This window comes from Bombyx mori, chromosome 9, assembly GCF_030269925.1.
Source record: "Bombyx mori chromosome 9, ASM3026992v2".
Classification (NCBI taxonomy): domain Eukaryota; kingdom Metazoa; phylum Arthropoda; class Insecta; order Lepidoptera; family Bombycidae; genus Bombyx; species Bombyx mori.
This window is the reverse complement of record NC_085115.1, coordinates 13,862,622-13,881,556: the sequence shown is the minus strand read 5'-3', so window position 1 is coordinate 13,881,556 and position 18,935 is coordinate 13,862,622. Positions and strand designations below refer to the sequence as shown.

At 37.4% G+C, this 18,935-nt stretch overlaps 1 protein-coding gene across 3 annotated transcripts in view; it reads right to left on the bottom strand.

The window, feature by feature from the left end:
- LOC101736902 (tolloid-like protein 1) overlaps window positions 1-18,935 on the bottom strand; it is a 138,908-nt gene that overhangs the window by 22,131 nt on the left and 97,842 nt on the right. For all 3 annotated transcript variants that reach the window (XM_021351230.3, XM_012694771.4, XM_038012762.2), the window contains 5 exons: window positions 14,533-14,833; window positions 12,776-12,999; window positions 11,019-11,197; window positions 3,884-4,114; window positions 3,349-3,489 (listed from right to left, as the gene is read on the bottom strand). In XM_021351230.3, the coding sequence (XP_021206905.2) occupies window positions 3,349-3,489; window positions 3,884-4,114; window positions 11,019-11,197; window positions 12,776-12,999; window positions 14,533-14,833 (1,076 nt within the window). The remainder of the gene's footprint in view (window positions 1-3,348; window positions 3,490-3,883; window positions 4,115-11,018; window positions 11,198-12,775; window positions 13,000-14,532; window positions 14,834-18,935) is intronic.

Genomic DNA, 18,935 nt, shown 5'->3' with positions numbered 1-18,935 from the left:
AAAAAAGGGTAATAGAATAGAAAATAGTCGATATTCCTACGCTTCTTCTCTATACGCATCATTGAGAGTCGATTTGTCGACGGTTCGCATTCTAAGGATCCGGCTCTAAAGCTCGCGCCCTATCAATTAACTATAATCATTGTCATATCGAAAACTTCTGAATAATTAACCGTATAAATTATCGTAAGTAATAAATAACGCCACGTCTACAGAACTGGTCAGGCTGACGGAGCATTTTATTTCGTTTCGAACGGTTTATAGAGTTAATAGTCTCGGCGGCAGATGTTACTTTGACGAAGATTAATGGGACACTATTTTTACTATTTACTTTACGGAAAGGGAGCTGCCACTGTAAAATACTGTTACTCCGGTAAGAGTAACGCCATCTATCGCCGAATAGTCGAACGAATATCGAAGGATCTAGAACGCTCGAGAAGTACAACGCCATTTATTGACAAATATCGGAAACTACTACTAGAGATGTGTAGACTATTCTCGATAATTCTAGGGATGAGGTATCGGCTATAAAAGCGCTGTAAGGATGGCATGCAGTCAGTCAGTAATCGGAACTACTCGAAGCGAACGGATCACCTGAAGCGAAGCGGAACAAGCGAATTGAAAGTTTTAAAGTGTTTGTTGAGTGTTTTAAAGTGTTTTTGAGTGTTTTAAGTGTTTTAAGTGTTCTAAGTGTTGAATACAGGTTATTTACTGGACACCGAAGATGAACTCACGGACTCTTAAATGTTGTAGCATGTGCTTGTGTAGTTGGAGCCTCGAGAACAAAACCTTCAGCAATATGAAAGCTGATAGGCATGGGTTGCCTTTATGAAACATAATCAAGTCTAACACTACACGTTGAATCTTCATATATGAGTCAGAATCATCATCAATCGACATCCTTGACACATTACAAAAGAAGCCTACAACGTAATCATTGTTCATGGCATTAACAATGTCAAAATTAAACTGCTACATGCTAAATGCTCGCAAACACACGTCAATTTATAAATTACTCTCAAATTCAACAAACAGCTCAAAAATCACTTCGAATCTCTCGCGCGAACCACATTGCTTTTCGATACGAAATATAAATTAAATTTTTTGTAAGAAAGGGGCAAGATTTTATTGTCACACTTTTTTTTATCTAAGATATATGATTGATTGTACTGCTTCAGAGGCGTCCGAAGCTGAATCACTATTTGCCACAAACAGAAAGTACTCGACCAAAAATACATCAAAATTCAGCATGTATTGTGTCTATGACTTGGCTAATCGCAATGACGCAGTCGTTATTTCATTGCCTATAATTTTAAATTAAGAAGTTTCACTAATTCAAATTAGCTAAGCTTCTTCAAAATAGGAATATAAAAAGGATAACATGACAGCTATGATTGCAAGAGAGATAACAAAACTGCTTGAATCAGACGCATGTAAAAATGTTGAATGCTTGTGAAGCAAAAGGGTGCGTCGTGTTAAAAAATATTTCAGAACGTGTTCCTTCCAAATAGATCCAGTTATTCTAACACTATTCTGTACCAATTTTTTTTGCCTACGATTCTACATTTATTTGATATGTCAAAGATTGTTACGGATCAGCTAAGCCAACATATTGCTTAGCCCCAATTTTTACAAATCTACCAGTGATCTTTTCACATATTTGTCAAATTTCCAATTTTTTGGGGATGCTTATTTAAAAATGTTGCCTCAACTAGATTCAGACAACCATCTCAATCGTCAAATATAGTCAAATTGGTCCAGTCATTTACAAATTATAGTTAGTAGCTTAATCGATTGAACCTAATTTCATTCACTACGAAGTTGTTTGTATAATACTTTTTTATATCTATCAGCACACACACTACCGATATATAAATTATTAACGACACTTATGTCTTAGTATATGTGTGTTTACTCATTTTCACCAAGGAACAGTTTTCTCTCAAAACATTTAATGGCAAACATTCTTCAACATATATACATATATGCTCTATACATTAGTACAGTAGATAAATATCGTGCTTAGTCAAACCGGTGCTCGGAAACGAGAGTCGTGTCTCGAGTGGCCACTTTTCTTGAAATTGGACAATCGAAGTCCTTAGCAAACATTTCGAGGATACCCAAAAAGGTATGTTCTTCTGCACATTGTTATATTGCAAGCTGTTTACATTCGAACCCTTATTATCAGAGAGAGATGAGCGTCTTGTAAAGATCATTAATATAGGGTATTAAAAAACTGCACCGAATCCTTAAATTGAAGGAAATATTACATTGCTTTGACTAACTAAAATTTTACAGTTTAATGTCTCCGTACTTAAACATTCTTTTTTTTTCTGCTTCCACGCTAGCCTGGTAGTCTAAGGGGCAATTCCAGCTACGGGCAGGCCGGTGAGTGCTTTATACTTTAAAGCTATTAATGCCTATGCCATTCATAAGACAATAAGCCGAAGTTTGAATCGTATTGGAAGGTAAACGATCTATCAAATATGCATGAATTTGTCAGCAAAAATAACTTTTCGTTGTCTAGCATAACCTGTCCATCCGGGAACAATTGGGCTAATCTCTTAATTGATTTTCATCTTAGATAAGCATTTCGGTGTTTCAAAGTCCAAAATGCAATGTAAACACATTTCAGTGTACCTTGACTTCGCGTTTCTTAAAGCATTACTACAATTCAAGTTACAACAGTAGTTAAACATTTCAAATTATAGTCAAGCCAAGTGCATGACGTCTTAACGTTAGTTTATCACGTACAATAACAAGTTAATAGCAAACTTTGTAGCTACAACACATAAAAGAGCACTGTTGATAGTTCGTCGAGTGTTTGCTAAGATCGAGCGCCGACTGTCCAATGGCACTTTAAGTACTTCAGATCCCGTCTTTAATATGGTACATTCAATAGTTTAGTGAAGTGACTACATCGCTATACAACTTCTTGCTAAAGAAATACTTAACAGGTGCTTACGACTTCTACGTTAAAGAAATAAAAAGCCCGCAAAATATGGATATGGATGGCAGGATTTAGAAAATGCGAACACACGCGGGTATGTACCCTGCCTGCCTCTATCGCGAATCATTTATGCCTTTGTCTGGTCTGATCTTAAGCTGAGTGGTGGAATTCGAACGATGTCTATGATGTGCCAGCGACTAATACTTACAAAATATATATTTTCTTGTATGTATATGTATGAACGCTTTGACATAGACACTTGTTAAAAGACCTCATGCTACTATTGACATTTCAATTATGTTATGTTTAAAATCTTTCCTATAGTGTTTTGAGCCACTTTACAGAATTTCCACCACAGCAAACAGATCCTCAAGATAATTAAATTTTCATTTTAGACTCACCAGTGATATTGAGCACGACCCTTTCTCCGTGAGTAGCCACGATCCTCCACTCGCAACGTTCTGGTGTTGTGGGCGCTGGCTCGGTTCCCCAGCCAGGCGAGTTGAACCACCCAGAGTTGCCCAATAATGTCCTGCCGCATTCTGTAGCAAAAGTTATTACTTGGGTTTATTCCCATTATTATGAAAACGGGTATTTGCGGATTGGAAAAAAGGTGGGTTCTTTATTAACTTTTCTTTGCGGTTCAATGCCAAAAATACCCTATTGTTAAAGGTGGACACATTTTACGTTACTGATCATTCCCGTTGTAGTCTTAATTGATACAACTTTCAATCCAGAACATATTAAAACATTCACGCTAGAGGTAGGCTGAATGGTAATTCTAAGTTGCGATCAATAATTGTGTTTGTTGTAATTTTTAGTAGTCAAAATAGTAATTAGCAACCTTTATTTGGAGTTTTACTTCAAACAGTGAAATTACTATAAAATAATTCAAGTCATATTGACCATAAAACCCTCCAGAACATGCATACTTACTGGCACATTTATATAATAGATTAGTCTGCGCTATGTCACTGGCGCTAAGTTTGATTCTCTGCCCGATCTCTGGTCGTTTCTTTCCGTGCACCTCCAACGGCAAGATAGTGTCCAAAAATGATCCTTTACTGAACGTGTTTCGTGCGTAATGCATTATTGAATCATAATCGTACGTTTGTCCTAGTGAATTTACTTCTTCAACTGTTAGCTTGTTGAAATTGTATTCTTGGCCTGCGAAGGAATATTTATTAAATTAGCGGTAATCGATTGGATGATGTTTTTTTGTTGCGTAGGCGGATGTTTTAGCCCAGGTGATTTTTAAATGTCTACTGAAGCCCCTTAAGACAGGAATTCACAGTCTGAAACGGCTGTGTCTTCAAATCCAAACGAATGATTGTTTCGACGGCTCAATGACTGGCGGGATTGGTTCTTTACCTAAACCCTGGTAGCCCCAAGGACTATGCAAACTACGTACGGACGGCAAAGTGAGCTCACAGATTCAATCTGAGAGAATTTGCTAACACTAGCCGAAGCAAGAGTGGAGCTGGAGAGTGGAGGCTACATCTACGTCCGGATCGGACTTACGACCCACTGAGAAAATCCGACAAGAAAATTAGTGGGTTGTGTCTATGCGCTAGGATGCACGTTTAACTCTTTGTCGTAATCGACGAATTCGTTGAGAGCTGTGACCAGTGCTTGAAGGGCCTAAAACCACTGAGAGTGGATCCGGGGGATCCTACAAGACATGTTTAGGGCAACGACGGCTTTGCTTGGCCCCATCGCCTTATTTGGATATGTAGTTAGAGGCGGCAAGAAGGTTGTCGTGACGCTTTTTCGAATAATGGCAGGTATGACCGGTACCTATGGCTGATATGACCCGTGCGATCATACCAGCAGTAAATGCTGGTTGACCTTTTTTTATTTTATTGCTTAGATAGGTGGACGAGTTCACAGTCCAACTAGTGTTAAGTGGTTAAGTACAATTGAAGTACGCTGATAACATTCAGAGAAGGTTGCTTCTGATTATTCACTGAATCTTTTAGTCGCCATTTACGACACGCACGGGTAAAAATCCAACTATCCGCATAGTTAAAACCCTGCATTACCAAGAAAGTCAATAGCCATAAGAATTCAATTCTCTTCTTAAACAACTTTACATCAAATCGACTCGAACATACCTACCTACTTATTTAAGAGATTTCATTTGGTAAATTCTGTGTATAAATCTACAGTAACATTTATGAAATTAAATTGAAACTCGACGAATAATTATTAATAATTGGAATTGAGTTGAAGACTTTAAAGTTACGAATCTTGTGTAAGTCCCGAGTCAGTGGGCTTCGCGAGCGAACAGCTGTTGCTGTCGTAAACGGTATTTCGATTGAATTCTCAGTTAATTAATAGACACTTTTGTATTGGTGGATGGGAAAAGTTATGACCCTTTTTTATTGCTTAGATGAGTGAGTTTAACTCTGCCATTGCCGGTCCCAAGCCCGGATGAGAAAAGAGGAGGGTTGAGTAGAGCTGGACATTCCTACCGTAAAACGTCAACGCCGAGCACTGGGCGGCGGGAAATAATCCAGCCCCCGGATACAACTAGAAACCCGGAGCGGGACCAGTTTGCCGTGAAGGACTAAATCCCTTAGAAATACTGATGTGGAAGGACGTGGGAACCCACCACAATTACATCCCAAGAGAGTCATGGACAGAGAAACATTTAAACTGTTTCAAGGCCATGACCACGACCCTCAGTAATGAGGAAACCGACGCAAGGAGGAGGAGATGAGTGGACGAACTCACAGCCCACCTGGTGTTACTGGCGGTACTGCGGTAAGCGGTTACTGGAGCCCATAGACATCTATAACGTAAATGCGCCACCCATATGGAGATAAATTCTAAGGTCTCAGTAAAGTTACAACGGCTGCCCCACCCTTCAAACCGAAATGCATTACTGCTTCACGACAGAAGTAGGCGGGGTGGTACCTACCCGTGCGGACTCACAAGAGGTCCTACCACCAGTAATTACGAAAATTATAATTTTGCGGGTTTGATTTTTATTACACGATGTTATTCCTTCACCGTGGAAGTCAATCGTGAGCATTTGTTAAGTATGTATTTCATTAGAAAAATTGGTACCCGCCTGGGATTCGAACACCGGTGCATCGCTTCAACACGAATGCACCGGACGTCTTATCCTTTAGGCCACGACAAATTCTAACCAAGTGACGCCAAGTAATCCTCGGATGTCATGATGTCGAAGCCTCAATTGCAATCTACAAAACGATTATCCTTTAATTAGTCAGTTTTTTTCCGAAACTATTCGGTGGTAGCCTTAGGGGTTTTTCCAGCTACACGCGGACGGATAAGTGAGCTCACGGCCTCAACCTGAAAGAATTTGCTAACACTAGCCCTTCTTACTGGTGGTAGGATCTCTTGTGAGTCCGCGCGGGTAGGTGCCACTGCCCTGCCTATTTCTGCCGTGAAGCAGTAATGCGTTTCGGTTTGCAGGGTGGGACAGCCGTTGTAGCTATTCTGAGATCTTATAACTCATATCTCATGGTGGGTGGCGGCATTTACATTGTAGATGTATATGGGCTCCAGTGACCACTTAACATCAGGTGGGCTGTGAGCTCGTCCACCCATCTAAGCAATAAAAATAAAAAAATAGCAAGAGGAGTTCTTCGCAGAATCTACCACTGTATCGGAACCGTGACCCACTGAGAAGATCCGACGAGAATATCAATGGACTTTGTCTATGAAGACAATCAGTAGGTAGTAGCTACTCGTATTGCTATATAATACGCCTTACTGCCAATAAGTTTGTAGCTAGTATAGGCAGCAAAAACACTTTTACATTGCACATTATATTTTTTACCAACTTAAGCTCTAACATGGTATATTAAGATAATGCAGCAATAAACGCACCAGATAGAGGGTAGATAGTAAAAATTCCATTCATAATCGGCAATCTACCCGCGGTCTTGGCGTTTTTTTTTTATTGCCCTTGTAGGCAGGCAGAGCACACGGCCCACACGGTGAGTGGTTACCGTCGCCCATGGACTTCAGCAATGCCAGGGGCAGAGCCAAGCCGCTGCCTACCGCAAAAGTACGTACCTAAGTTTGTGAGCACAGTTACGCGAATAGGCAAGAATCGTGATAAGAATCTGGTAAATAACAATATTTATATTAAAAGTTAATTCGATACGAACAAAAATAACTCAATAACTTTCATTGTTCAAAAACTGAAATTTAAACACGTTTATTCTAAGCTTACAACGTCAACTACGGAAACTTTGAGCGGTATTCAGAAGCTTCGCTATTTTCAATTACGAACAAGCCAACTTAAGCTTTAACCGCTAGAAAATCAAGTGAAATTTCCCTTGTTAAGTTTTACATTTAGAACGGAACATGTCTGAAGTATTTCTCCTTGGTATTTTAACTATCTGCGCTCTCTAAAACAATGACCTGATTTATTAGTTTAACAAATTCCTTTCAATATTGTCATTTAATTTTGCGATATTAGTTTTAGGCGGAGCTTTAATACTGTCATCGTGGAGACGAGCATATTGAACAAGCATACGTCACGCCTGATATTATAAACGTTTGTTTTGTATTAAAATTGTGTTATTATTTTGACTAGAGGTCCCGCAGTAGTCGAAATTCGACTATAATTAATTGGAATTGTAAGTTTGTACACTATTATGATTGTATTTTATACTTCTATAATCACAAATTTCGCCAAGACTACACTATAAAAAATATTAACAAAGACAATCATTGTTTAATTTATTCTCAATTTCACAACAGACGCCAACAACAAAAGTTTGACAATAAATAGTATGCATGCGTGTGTGCGTCAAATACATGGTATGTAGTGTGTGTAATGTTTTCTTTATTGATTTAATGTATCTTTTATGCATTATGTTAAAAATATATTAGCATTGTGCATTTCTTCTCTATATTCTCTATAAGTGTGGGAAATTTCATACTCCTCCGTCCGCGAAATTTTCGTAAAAAGGGATACAAAGTTTTTGCTTCACGTATTATATTATTATTATTTTGATATCTGAACGATAAGCTTCCGAAATGTTTGGTCCTGGCATTGCTGACAAAAATGACGGTGACCACTCGCCATTAAATGAGCTGTAGGCTCGTCTGTCTAAACCGAAATAAAAAATTACAAAAATACCCACTTAAATTTTCCTTCTATTTGTTGAATCGTATTGAAATTGAAATCCTCGTGGCCTGAAAGATAAGACGCCCGGTGTAAATCCAGCGATGCGATCATGCCATTGTTCGAATCCCGCAGGCAGATACCAAATTTACAAATAAATCGCTCGCTTAACTAATTCATTCGTTCAAAAGTGACTTGCACAATGAAAGAATAAAACTACGTGTAACAAAATCAAGAAAATGTGTTACCTACTATGTGTCTGAATATGTATTACTACGATTACCACACTATTTCTGACGAGAAGCCGTGATGCGTGCAATGGAAACTGTCCTTGCCCCTCAATGTAGTTGATGGCATTCGCACTGTAATGTCTATGAGCACTTGGAACCACTTACCGTCAGGTGGGACGCGAGTTCGTTCACCCGTCCATCCAACAAAGATAAACAAGAATAAAATTTAATAATACTGTGTATTACAGATGACACCGAAATCGGTGAAGTCTGCCTAACAATGCTTTAACACGCCAAGTTTCGACTAACTAAATACACGAGAACGCTATCAAATTACGGATTTAGGACAAACGTCCAGATTACGTAATCGGGTAATGACCGTAACATTTAACCGGATAATTCCGTGATAGGCCCGGTGATAACGCTATAGTCCTCATTATTATTGTGCGAATTTTCTCACGAGATTGAGGTGTCGCATTTACGTTGTAGATGTCTATGGGCTCCAGTAACCATTTAACACCAGGTGGGTTGTGAGCTCGTCCACTCATAGAAGCAATAATAATAATAATAATAATGTTTTTATTTCAAGTATCCATGACTCATATAAATTGTTAATAAGACTTAGACCTATGTTAGTAGTTATATTTACATCACAATGAATTACTGTGGTAACATCCCATGGGAGATGGCACCACAGCGACCCATGTATATACAGTCCAGCCTGCTTGCGATCATGCTCAGGATACTGTTGGAGCTATAATAAAATTAAAAAAGAAGACTGCGCCGAAGGATATCGGAATCAAAATCCTTACGCTTACTGGTGTTTTTCTATTAATTTCAGTTCAGTTTTTTCATGGACCACGCCGTGAATCTTGATCACACAGAAGCAGTGGACATATCCCGCAAATACCCAACAAACTCCGAACATTGGCGCGTCTAGCCATATTTCGCGAATCATCATAATACCGAACGCATAAAAATCTTTGGTCATGCATAAAATAGTTTGAAGATATTTCGCAATCGTAAGGGCTCCTTTACAATGTTATGTAAATAAACAGGAAGAGCGTCGCTTTTCCGTGTTGCGTGGCGAGATTATGCGTCAGACGTCACGGGTGACACGACGGCTGCGACTGCTGTGTGACATTGACACCGAAGTCTGATATTTGTTGTATAGTTTGAATAAAGTATGAAGACCTTGCCACAACGTTTACCAACGAGCTGTTGACGGTCGCAAGAATCAGTTGAGTACGAGTACTATCTACACTATCGCGATCCTAGATAGAAACCTATATCTAGCGGTATGTCTGCGACTGATGGTAATGATATGATAACTGGCAAATTCCGGCCGAGCGTTGGATACGAGTAGAGTAAAACCGGAAAGGAAATTTAAATATCGGTGAAAAACATCTAAGTCATCCGTGAGTGACCACGATGAGCATTTCAAACTTCGTAAACAATAAAGTGAAAATAATTAACTGTAATAAAATTTTACCTTAAAAATAGTTTTAATAAACAAAAATAGGGTCATTTTTAAGGAGCTTTGATTTTAAATCTGTCAGTTCTGAGACTAGTTCACTTTTAATATTCCTCGTCGCTTACGACGAAGGTCTCGACGAGTGAATTAACCCACAGACACAGCCCACTGAGTTTCTCAACGAAACTTCTCAGTGGGTCGCGTTTTCGATCCGGTGGTAGATTCTGCGAAGCATTGCTCTTGTTAGGGCCAGTGTTAGCATCGCTCCGGTTTGAGCCCCGTGAGCTCACCTACACGTTAGGGCGAAGCTGATATAGCCTCTATGGCTATCAGCATGGGTAGGAAAAAAAAAGAAAAAATTTCAATGTTCACGGATTTGTCGTGCATTGAAACTACACGCTACGGTGTAACATCACAGCTGTGAAGATTTCTTAGGACATTTCAAATGGATTCGGGTCAAGTACGTCGGGCGTGTGCGAGTAAGTCATTGTACGTGCGCTATTGCCACGCATTTCGTTCTGAGTGCCCTTATTCGAGTGTTTTGATCCTTTAAATTTTGATATGTAGCAATACAGACACAATTAAAACTAATTTTAGGGTGGATTATCGCATCCATTATCGTCATTATATTATTTCCGAACATTTTGCATAATTATTCGGTGTTCACGGACGATTAGTGTTATTTATCGCAATGCGAATGTTGTTAACTACCCTCTATTTTCAAAATAAACACATTACTGTAATATTGTTGTTATATCATGACTTTTTCTTTAAGCATCATTGGAATGTTAAGAATATAAGATGGTTTTTTTTATCGTTATTCTCATAATGTTGCCGTTATTTTTATTATCGACACTAATATTGGGGATTCAAAATTTAATATCATTTTTATAGGACCTCTTGTGAGGTACCACCGCCCTGCCTACTTCTGCCGTAAAGCAGTAATGCGTTTCGGTTTGAAGGGTGGGGCAGCCGGTGTACTGAACTTATATCCAGGTGGGTGGCGCATTTACTTTGTAGATGTCTATAGGCTCCAATAACCACTTAACACCAGGTGGGCTGTGAGCTCGTCCACCCATCTAAGCAATAAAAAAAAAATACCCGAAATGCGGCTACACATAGTTCTAGCCGGCTAAAACTAGGTGTAGCCGCACTTCGGTGTTTAAACCTAGGTGTAGCCGATTTCATTTTATTAAAACTAGGTATAGCCTTCTTGATGCTACAACCAGATTTAGCCAATCTTAGGTATAAACTCACCGAGCATGATGTTGTCCCGTATGATCTGCACGTGGTTATCCCTGTCGGGCCTCGTATGCTCGTGCCAGAAGCCGACAACGTGGCCCAGCTCGTGAACCACGATGCCGAATTTGTCGCAGTTCTTCCCAATTGATATAGCCTGGGCGCCTGCGCCCCTTTTGCCGACGAATGAGCAGCAGCTACGAAGCAGTGGTTTGTAGATTCAGGTAAATAAAGGTCAGACTGATTTCACTCTTTCATGATTATTTAAAGGTTGTTTTCAAGTTGATATTCTCGTTTTAATGACACACTCGCGTCGCAGATTTTAAAGTGATTTTTTAATACGCTTTTATTAGCTTCAGACGTATTCTCGTAATTTGGTATACTAGTTAAGGTACGATGACAAATGAATATTTTAAAAAAATTTGAAAAAATTGAAATTCAACTAAAAAATGAAAAATAAAGAATAGTTTAAAATAACTAACAAAATACGCTTTTATAGAAAGCTTTTACAGGTGCTTTTCAGGATATTATTATATAAAAATAACCCTTCTACTCATATCTGTTCATAAAATATTTATAGCTACTGATACCATGGTCCCCACGCTTTTTTTACAATAAAATCATTTTTTCTTACACTACTTTCAATTCAAATTTATTAAAATTTATTTTCTATTTTTTAGTTGGATTTTCTATAAAAGTGTATTTTGTTAAGTTTTTTTTTAAACTATTATTTATTTTCATTAAATCCTCGCGAATAACAAATCACTTTTCACTTACTAACCGAAATAAGTACATTGTTATTTTTTTATAAATTTGAATAATTTCTGGCGGCTTGACGTATTTTAGAGGCGAACGAGAAAGTACCTTAAGTACGTGTGCAGATTTTCAAGTTGGTCGGACGTTTTGAATTTAGTGAAAATTACTTTGAAAGATTCCGCAACGGAAACAAATGAAAGCGTGTTAAATAGTATATTTCCTAAGACGTAATCGAAACTAAAGACAGATGACGGGCGTTTCCCACATCATACAAGGCCGTTATACCCACGCATCATCACATTACGAACATCATCATTTAAAAAAAAACGTGTGGCTTTCGGGGACTGCCGCAATAAAGCTTTTGCATAGCATTTTTTATCAACTTATGCAATTATAATTAGACAACAATAATTTAATATAGCGTGGTCTTAGTTTATTATTTATAAACATTAACAAAAGCAAACCATTTACTGTCTCCTTCACTAAAACTAGTGCGAGAGAGAGATGGGCAGACTTTTCATGATGCACATGTAGTGCGACGTCACGCCGCGTGCTTATTCACAAATACTACAAAAGCGCAACGTGTTGAATGTGTTAGGTTTTATTTTCGTTACGGAATTTCTTGATTCGGTCGCCGCACTTAAAGCCCGCGATAAAAGCTATGCAATAGCTTAAAAATATACTACTCAATTTTCTTATGCGTTTTTATTGTTATACTTTCACTTTACACTACAGAATTGAATAATTTTCCTAGAGTTTTCCATTCTAGTCTGAGATGACATAACAAGTATGACTACAACGTGGTCTTATTTTCGCAACGTTACGTAAGTTTGTCAGTGTATTATAATTATCATTTACTTTTACTGTTTTGTATTAAATGAGCATGCTTGTTACTAATATCGTAATAATATCCATACCTCACGCTGCTATGCGAATACCAAAAAAATGTAATAAGATTGAGATTTAAACTCTAATCGCAACCCGCTAAATTCCACTTCAGATATAGTTATTCTACTCACCCACAAGGCCGTTCCGTGAACACAATGTAATCCTTATGCACTTCTGGATCCCTTTCGACAAATTTGACGCAAGTAAAATTCTCCCAATGCCTCATAGCTTGCTTGAATAATGACTTGTGGGCGCCACTGAAGTTTCCATCTATCTCGTAAGGAATGACACCGTTGTCCCAGATACGTTCCTTACGGTTTGTGGCGGCCCGGATCGTGCGGTGTCGCTTTTTAGGCTGTCACGATAACACTCTCATTATTATCCGGGTTAGTGTAACGGGGAATGAATGGACAATGAAATTCTGTGGGAATTGTTTTTGTACAGTGATTGACGAAATTGAGGGGTCGACGAATTAGGGTTTTTCTTTTTTTGCTAAACTTTAATGAAGTGTGCGTGAATGAAATGCTTTAGAATCGATTTAATGTTATAGAGTTTTATGATATTCAACCTATTACAATGACATGCCTTTTGACCTCGCACGGATAGGTATGGCCTCTTTGCTTAATTACTTTTGTCGCGAACGTTTCAATTTGAAAGGAGGGACGATTGTGTACAACAGTAACTAATACGAGTACAACACGATTGAAATCATACATTTCACATCAAATTTTAAACCCAAAAATCTCTCATAATCACCCTGAACACCCTTAAACACAAAATTAATAGAAAAATAAACGCTCAGAGTAAATTAGAGTAAATTGTGATGGCAGACAATTCCCAAAAGCGTGCCCACGAAACGCAAATCCGCATCGTCCAAGGCCACAGATAATTGGAGCTAAAGATCCCCTAGATAAAATTCAACGTAAGTAGGTTAATTCGCGTAATTGGCCAAGTGCAAAGACCCTGGCTCCAGCCCGGTATTATTATGCAGATTAGTATTAAGAGACGACTACGCTGACGCAGAACAATTAAACGGTCGGACTGCAGTAATGCTAATCGATGTTATTTAGTGACAGTATCGCTGGATTTGAATTAATTTTTGCGAGGTTTGAATATTGTGCTGGTATTATTTTGCAGTATTGCAGAATATGCTTAAAGGTTATCTACATTTGAGTGTTTATTATAAAATTGATCAGCTTAATTTAAGTAACGTTTATCTACCACTATCGCTAAAGGGAAAATGGTCGGGTCTCATCAAAAAAGATTACTGATGAAGATGTTAGCCAAGGGTTAAGAATTAATGCTCAGAGACAAAAAATACTGGAAGGTATACCGTATGTCTCCTGTTTAAAAATAGCTGAGCATTTTAGCAGAGAATAGTAATACCAGTGGAAGAGTACCTAAATGATAATATTATTAGTCACTTATTATGAATATGCATACTATTGCTCTTTCTTTTTCGTTGCATTAGAGTAAATTTCCAAGAAATTCAGAGTGATGGGATGCTTTTTTTTTGTAGAACGTAAATCAGGCCATATTTAATTTGAGTATTAACAGCATTTTGGCTTTTGCCGATTTCATTACGAAATTAAATGGGTTTGATATTAAATAAAATTTGGCAGACTAAATAATAATAATAATAATTATAATGGTGGTTGGTTCGAAGTAAGTATCAGTTGAATGGAATATTTAAAATGTATTCAACTGATAATTATTTTTAATAAATGTATCTTTTTTGATTGGTTTTGTTAATTTTAAGTATGTTTCAATGATACTATGTACACATATGTTGTTGTCTGATATAAAATAAATCAATCAATCATTCATTCATTCATTCATTCATTCATTCATTCATTCATTCATTCATTATTGATGTTAGTATAATCACCCCGGTGGAATTGTACTGGTTACTTTCGGCCATCATTAAATCTTCTTCGGTGTCCCGAAAGACCATGTCTTTAAACGGATCGAATTCCGTTAGATTTTTCGGCGGCGGTTTCACTTCGAACTTATCTTCAAATTCGTGTTCCGGTACTTCGAGTTTCCTTTCCGAGCTCCTGTACTCTTTGCTGCCGCTGTGCCTCTTGTGGTGACGAAAAAACTTCTTTCTCGCGAAATGGTCGTCTAAGGAGCGTCCTTCGCTTAGTGAATTCGGTGAAATCCTTTCGCCCGAACTTATGTTTCTTAGTCTGTGAAGAAAAAAATAGACTAAAGCGAATACGAAGTGTTAAATGAAAATAAAAGAAAAACTGTTAACGGTACTATTGGTTGGGTAGGCAGTTAGTTGCTCTGTTTGTATCTCAGTTCACCGGTGTACATTCATAGTCCAAGTGAAATCAAAGGACTGTTACGTACGTAATTGTTTTTTAAATTATAACATTTAGAGTCAAAAGAAAAGTGATCCATGAAGGAAATTATGGCTAAAATGTGACAGTAAATTTTATTTAAATAGTTGTTATATTTACATTGTTTTTTTCTTTTCTTTGTTGTTTTTAATAACTCTCTGATTAAAATAAGAAAATCCTACTAGCACTTCCTGTATAAATAATTATAAAGCAATTAAATTATTGTAAAGATTTCCTGTTCTAATAATATTATTTATATTTATAAGATTCCAAACATGTTTATTTTTGTTTCCATTATTTCCCATTCTTTATTTAGCACCTAAGCCGGCTTATATTTTTCCGCAACCATTTCTAATAATTCATAATCTTCTTATAAAAATTATATTATATTTCATGCCTCTCGCTTATTTTCATTTTATTTTTATTCAATATAATATAATATAAACAATAAATTTCCATGGTGGAAACATATTTTGAACTCACTCATAATTATTGTATTTTATTATTATTCTGATCGGCCTATCACAGGAGAGATTTATTTAAGAAATAAGGAGTATTTATGTGGTTATTTATCTATAAGTTATCGATTGTTATATTTTAAATACAGCATAACAAATTTTTATGAGGCCAGGTAGGCGGCTACCGCTATGTTTAATTGTGATAGATGGCACATCGCTAATAGCGACGAATTACATTAAGGCTAAGTTCATAATATTATTATTATGATCGCGCGGTACGGCGCGTCACCGCGTGATGGAACCGTTCACATGATAGAATATGTACACGCGAGAGTCTGGCTTTTTTTTTTATTGCCCTTGTAAACTTGAACTACCTAATTTAATGTCAGTTGTATCTTTTGATTTTTTATGTGATTGGGTTGAAAACTATTTAAAATCGATAGAGACGATATCGTCTTCGTTTGGTACTCATTTTTCTTTGATCTATGCTTCTGTCCGTCTCAAGCCGCGCGGATCAGCTGAACAGGTAGATACAGTTTTGCAGAACCTGTACCGCGCGGTACAAGAAATCGCGCGCTGGCCGCAGCGCACCGAGCGGTACCGCGCGGCAGCGCGCGATTATGCGAACAATAAACACTGCTTAGATTGATCTTGTACCGCGCGGTCATGTGAACTTAGCCTAAGACATTAGGAAGATTTTAAAAACGCTTTGAGGGTACGTAATTTAAATATTATTAGTAAATAAAACACGAAATGGAAAGTAAAAAGTTTTTATAAACCGCTTTATTTAATCCTACATCATCCACTATCGACTTATACGAATAACGAATTACAAATAAATTAAAAATTGCGTGTCAGTTCGGATGCGCGGCTGGAGTACAATATATTAACTCTTCGAATGCCATTGTCATTAAATATGTAAATGAAGTAAGCATCGCTTCTTTTAAACTACTGAAAACATATTTATACAATTTTATTCATATTTATTTACATTGAAAATGAATTGAAAAGTTATTTAATTCTGTTAGTTTTCATCTTGGTGTTTCTAATTAACAACAGTTTTATACATGTTTTAATTTTAAAATCCTAAAAATAGTAGCATGTACAAAAAGAAAACTCTGGCTATAACGAATACTAGTATCATGAAATACGAGTAGACCTGGGTTCCGTATCATTTAATGCCACACGAATTTAATTACATTTAATCATATGTATGTTTGAAGTCGTCGTGGCCTAAAGGATAAGACGTCCGGTGCATTCGTGTGTAGCGATGCACCGGTGTTCGAATCCCGCAGGCGGGTACCAATTTTTCTAATGAAATACGTACTCAACAAATGTTCACGATTGACTTGCACGGTGAAGGAATAACATCGTGTATTAAAAACCAAACGCGCAAAATTGTAATTTGCGTTATCACTGGTGGTAGGACCTCTTGTGAGTATGCACGGAGAGGTACCACCACCACGCCTATTTCCGGCGTGAAGCAGTGATGCGTTTCGGTTTGAAGGGGCAGCCGTTGTAACTGTACTTGAGACCTTAGAACTTATATCTCAACAACAACACCAGGTAGGCTGTGAGCTCGTCCATCCATCTTAGCAATAAATAAAAAAAAATGAAATTGCAAACGTAACATTTACACTCATTGAAAACATCAAAGGCTCGAATCCTTACATCGTCAACGAAAAGACCGGTGCTTGAAGCAAGCGGTTCGGTCGCTGCAATTAAAGGATAACGAGCCTTATTCACAGGACGAAAAGATCCTTTGGCATGTGAATGAGAGCGGAATTAAAACGCCGTGGAAATTATTCGAATACGTATTTTTATTTTTATTTAAAAACGAAGGAATTGGATGTCGTCGTGTCGTATAGTCATATCGTATCAAATCTCATATTGACTCATATATATATATATATATATATGTGCTTAAATTGTATATTTAGCGACTGATGAAAATTACGTAACAGTCACTATGAAACAAACAAACTATGAAAAAATGATATTGCAGTCTCAAATCTGTTTTGTTAAAGCGTCTGTACAGCCACGCAAACCGTAAAATGGGATTCCTTCACGTCAGAAATGGGCAGGACGGCTCACGATACACAGATTTTTTTTTTCATTGCATAGATGAGTGGACGAGCTCACAGCCCACCTAGTGTTGAGTGGTTATCGGAACCCATAGACATTTATAACGTAAATGCCGCCACCCATCTTGAGATATAAGTTCTGAGGTCTCAGTATAGTTACAACGACTGCCCCACCCTTCAACCGAAACGCATTACTGCTTCACGGCAGAAATAGGCAGGGTGATGGTACCTACCCGTGCGCACTCACAACAGGTCCTACCACTAGTAATGAAGCAAATTATAATTTTGCGGATTTAATTTTTATTATACGATGTTATTTAATTAGGCTTGCGTTGCCGGCGGCTCGAATTAAGAAAACAAGCAACTCTTTTAGGGGGCTGGGTGTACAACTTTTCAACAAGATCCCACAAAACGTTCAATTACTACCTGTTCATAGATTTAAGAAAACTGTCAAGGAACGTTTGTGCAACAAGGCATATTATAAAGTTAAGGATTGTTTACTAGATGGCACTACGTGGGAATGAGGCGCTCGGTCCTGGCCTTTTCATTTTTCATAATTTTTTTAATTTTTTTTAATTGTATTTTTTGACTTGTTTTTTCGTTTATTGTAAATATATTTACTCATTTAAAAAAAAATTTAGGAAATACAAACAAAAAAAAAAGCCCACTGAGTTTGTTTCGCCAGTTCTTCTCAGGACTGTGCCTTTTTTTGGAACCGGTGGTAGAGTTAACATGGTTATTTATATTTTGACATTCAACAAGTGTGTTATACTGACATCTAAGTTGAAATAAATGATTTTGAATTTGAATTTGAATATTCCTTCACCGTGGAAGTCAATCGTGAACATTTAATTTTGAAAAATTGGTACCGCATCGTTAGATACAAATGCACCGGACGTCTTATCCTTTAGGCAACGACGACTTTTAAGCTCGTATATGAAGTGATCAAAAGAAGCAGAATAAGAGATGTATTTCTGAGCTGCCCCAAGCGAGATTTATTTCATCAGACAACTATTAGTGAGTCGCGCCCATTACAAAACCAATACATAGGCAGGTTCCCAAAACTTTGAACACTCATGAAATATTAACGGTAAAATCTTCTACGAGTTTCTCGCTGCCTGAGAATTTTGCAATATTAATGACGCTTTTAGCGCAATGTCCCCTGGTTAAGAAGTTAAACCAACTAAAATTATCCTATATATTATAAATTTTGATAGTAACTTGACGTTTAATAATAGTTTTGCCATGTCTTCTTTTTCACAAGCCAATAACGCTTCTGGAGCTTAGTATGGTCTGGAGTATGGTACCATAGTTTTTAATTTAATGGTTAATTGTACACTTGAAGGCATCTTCAAATTTGTACCTTAATTTGTGGTCTATAAGGTCTTTATAAATCATTTCGTA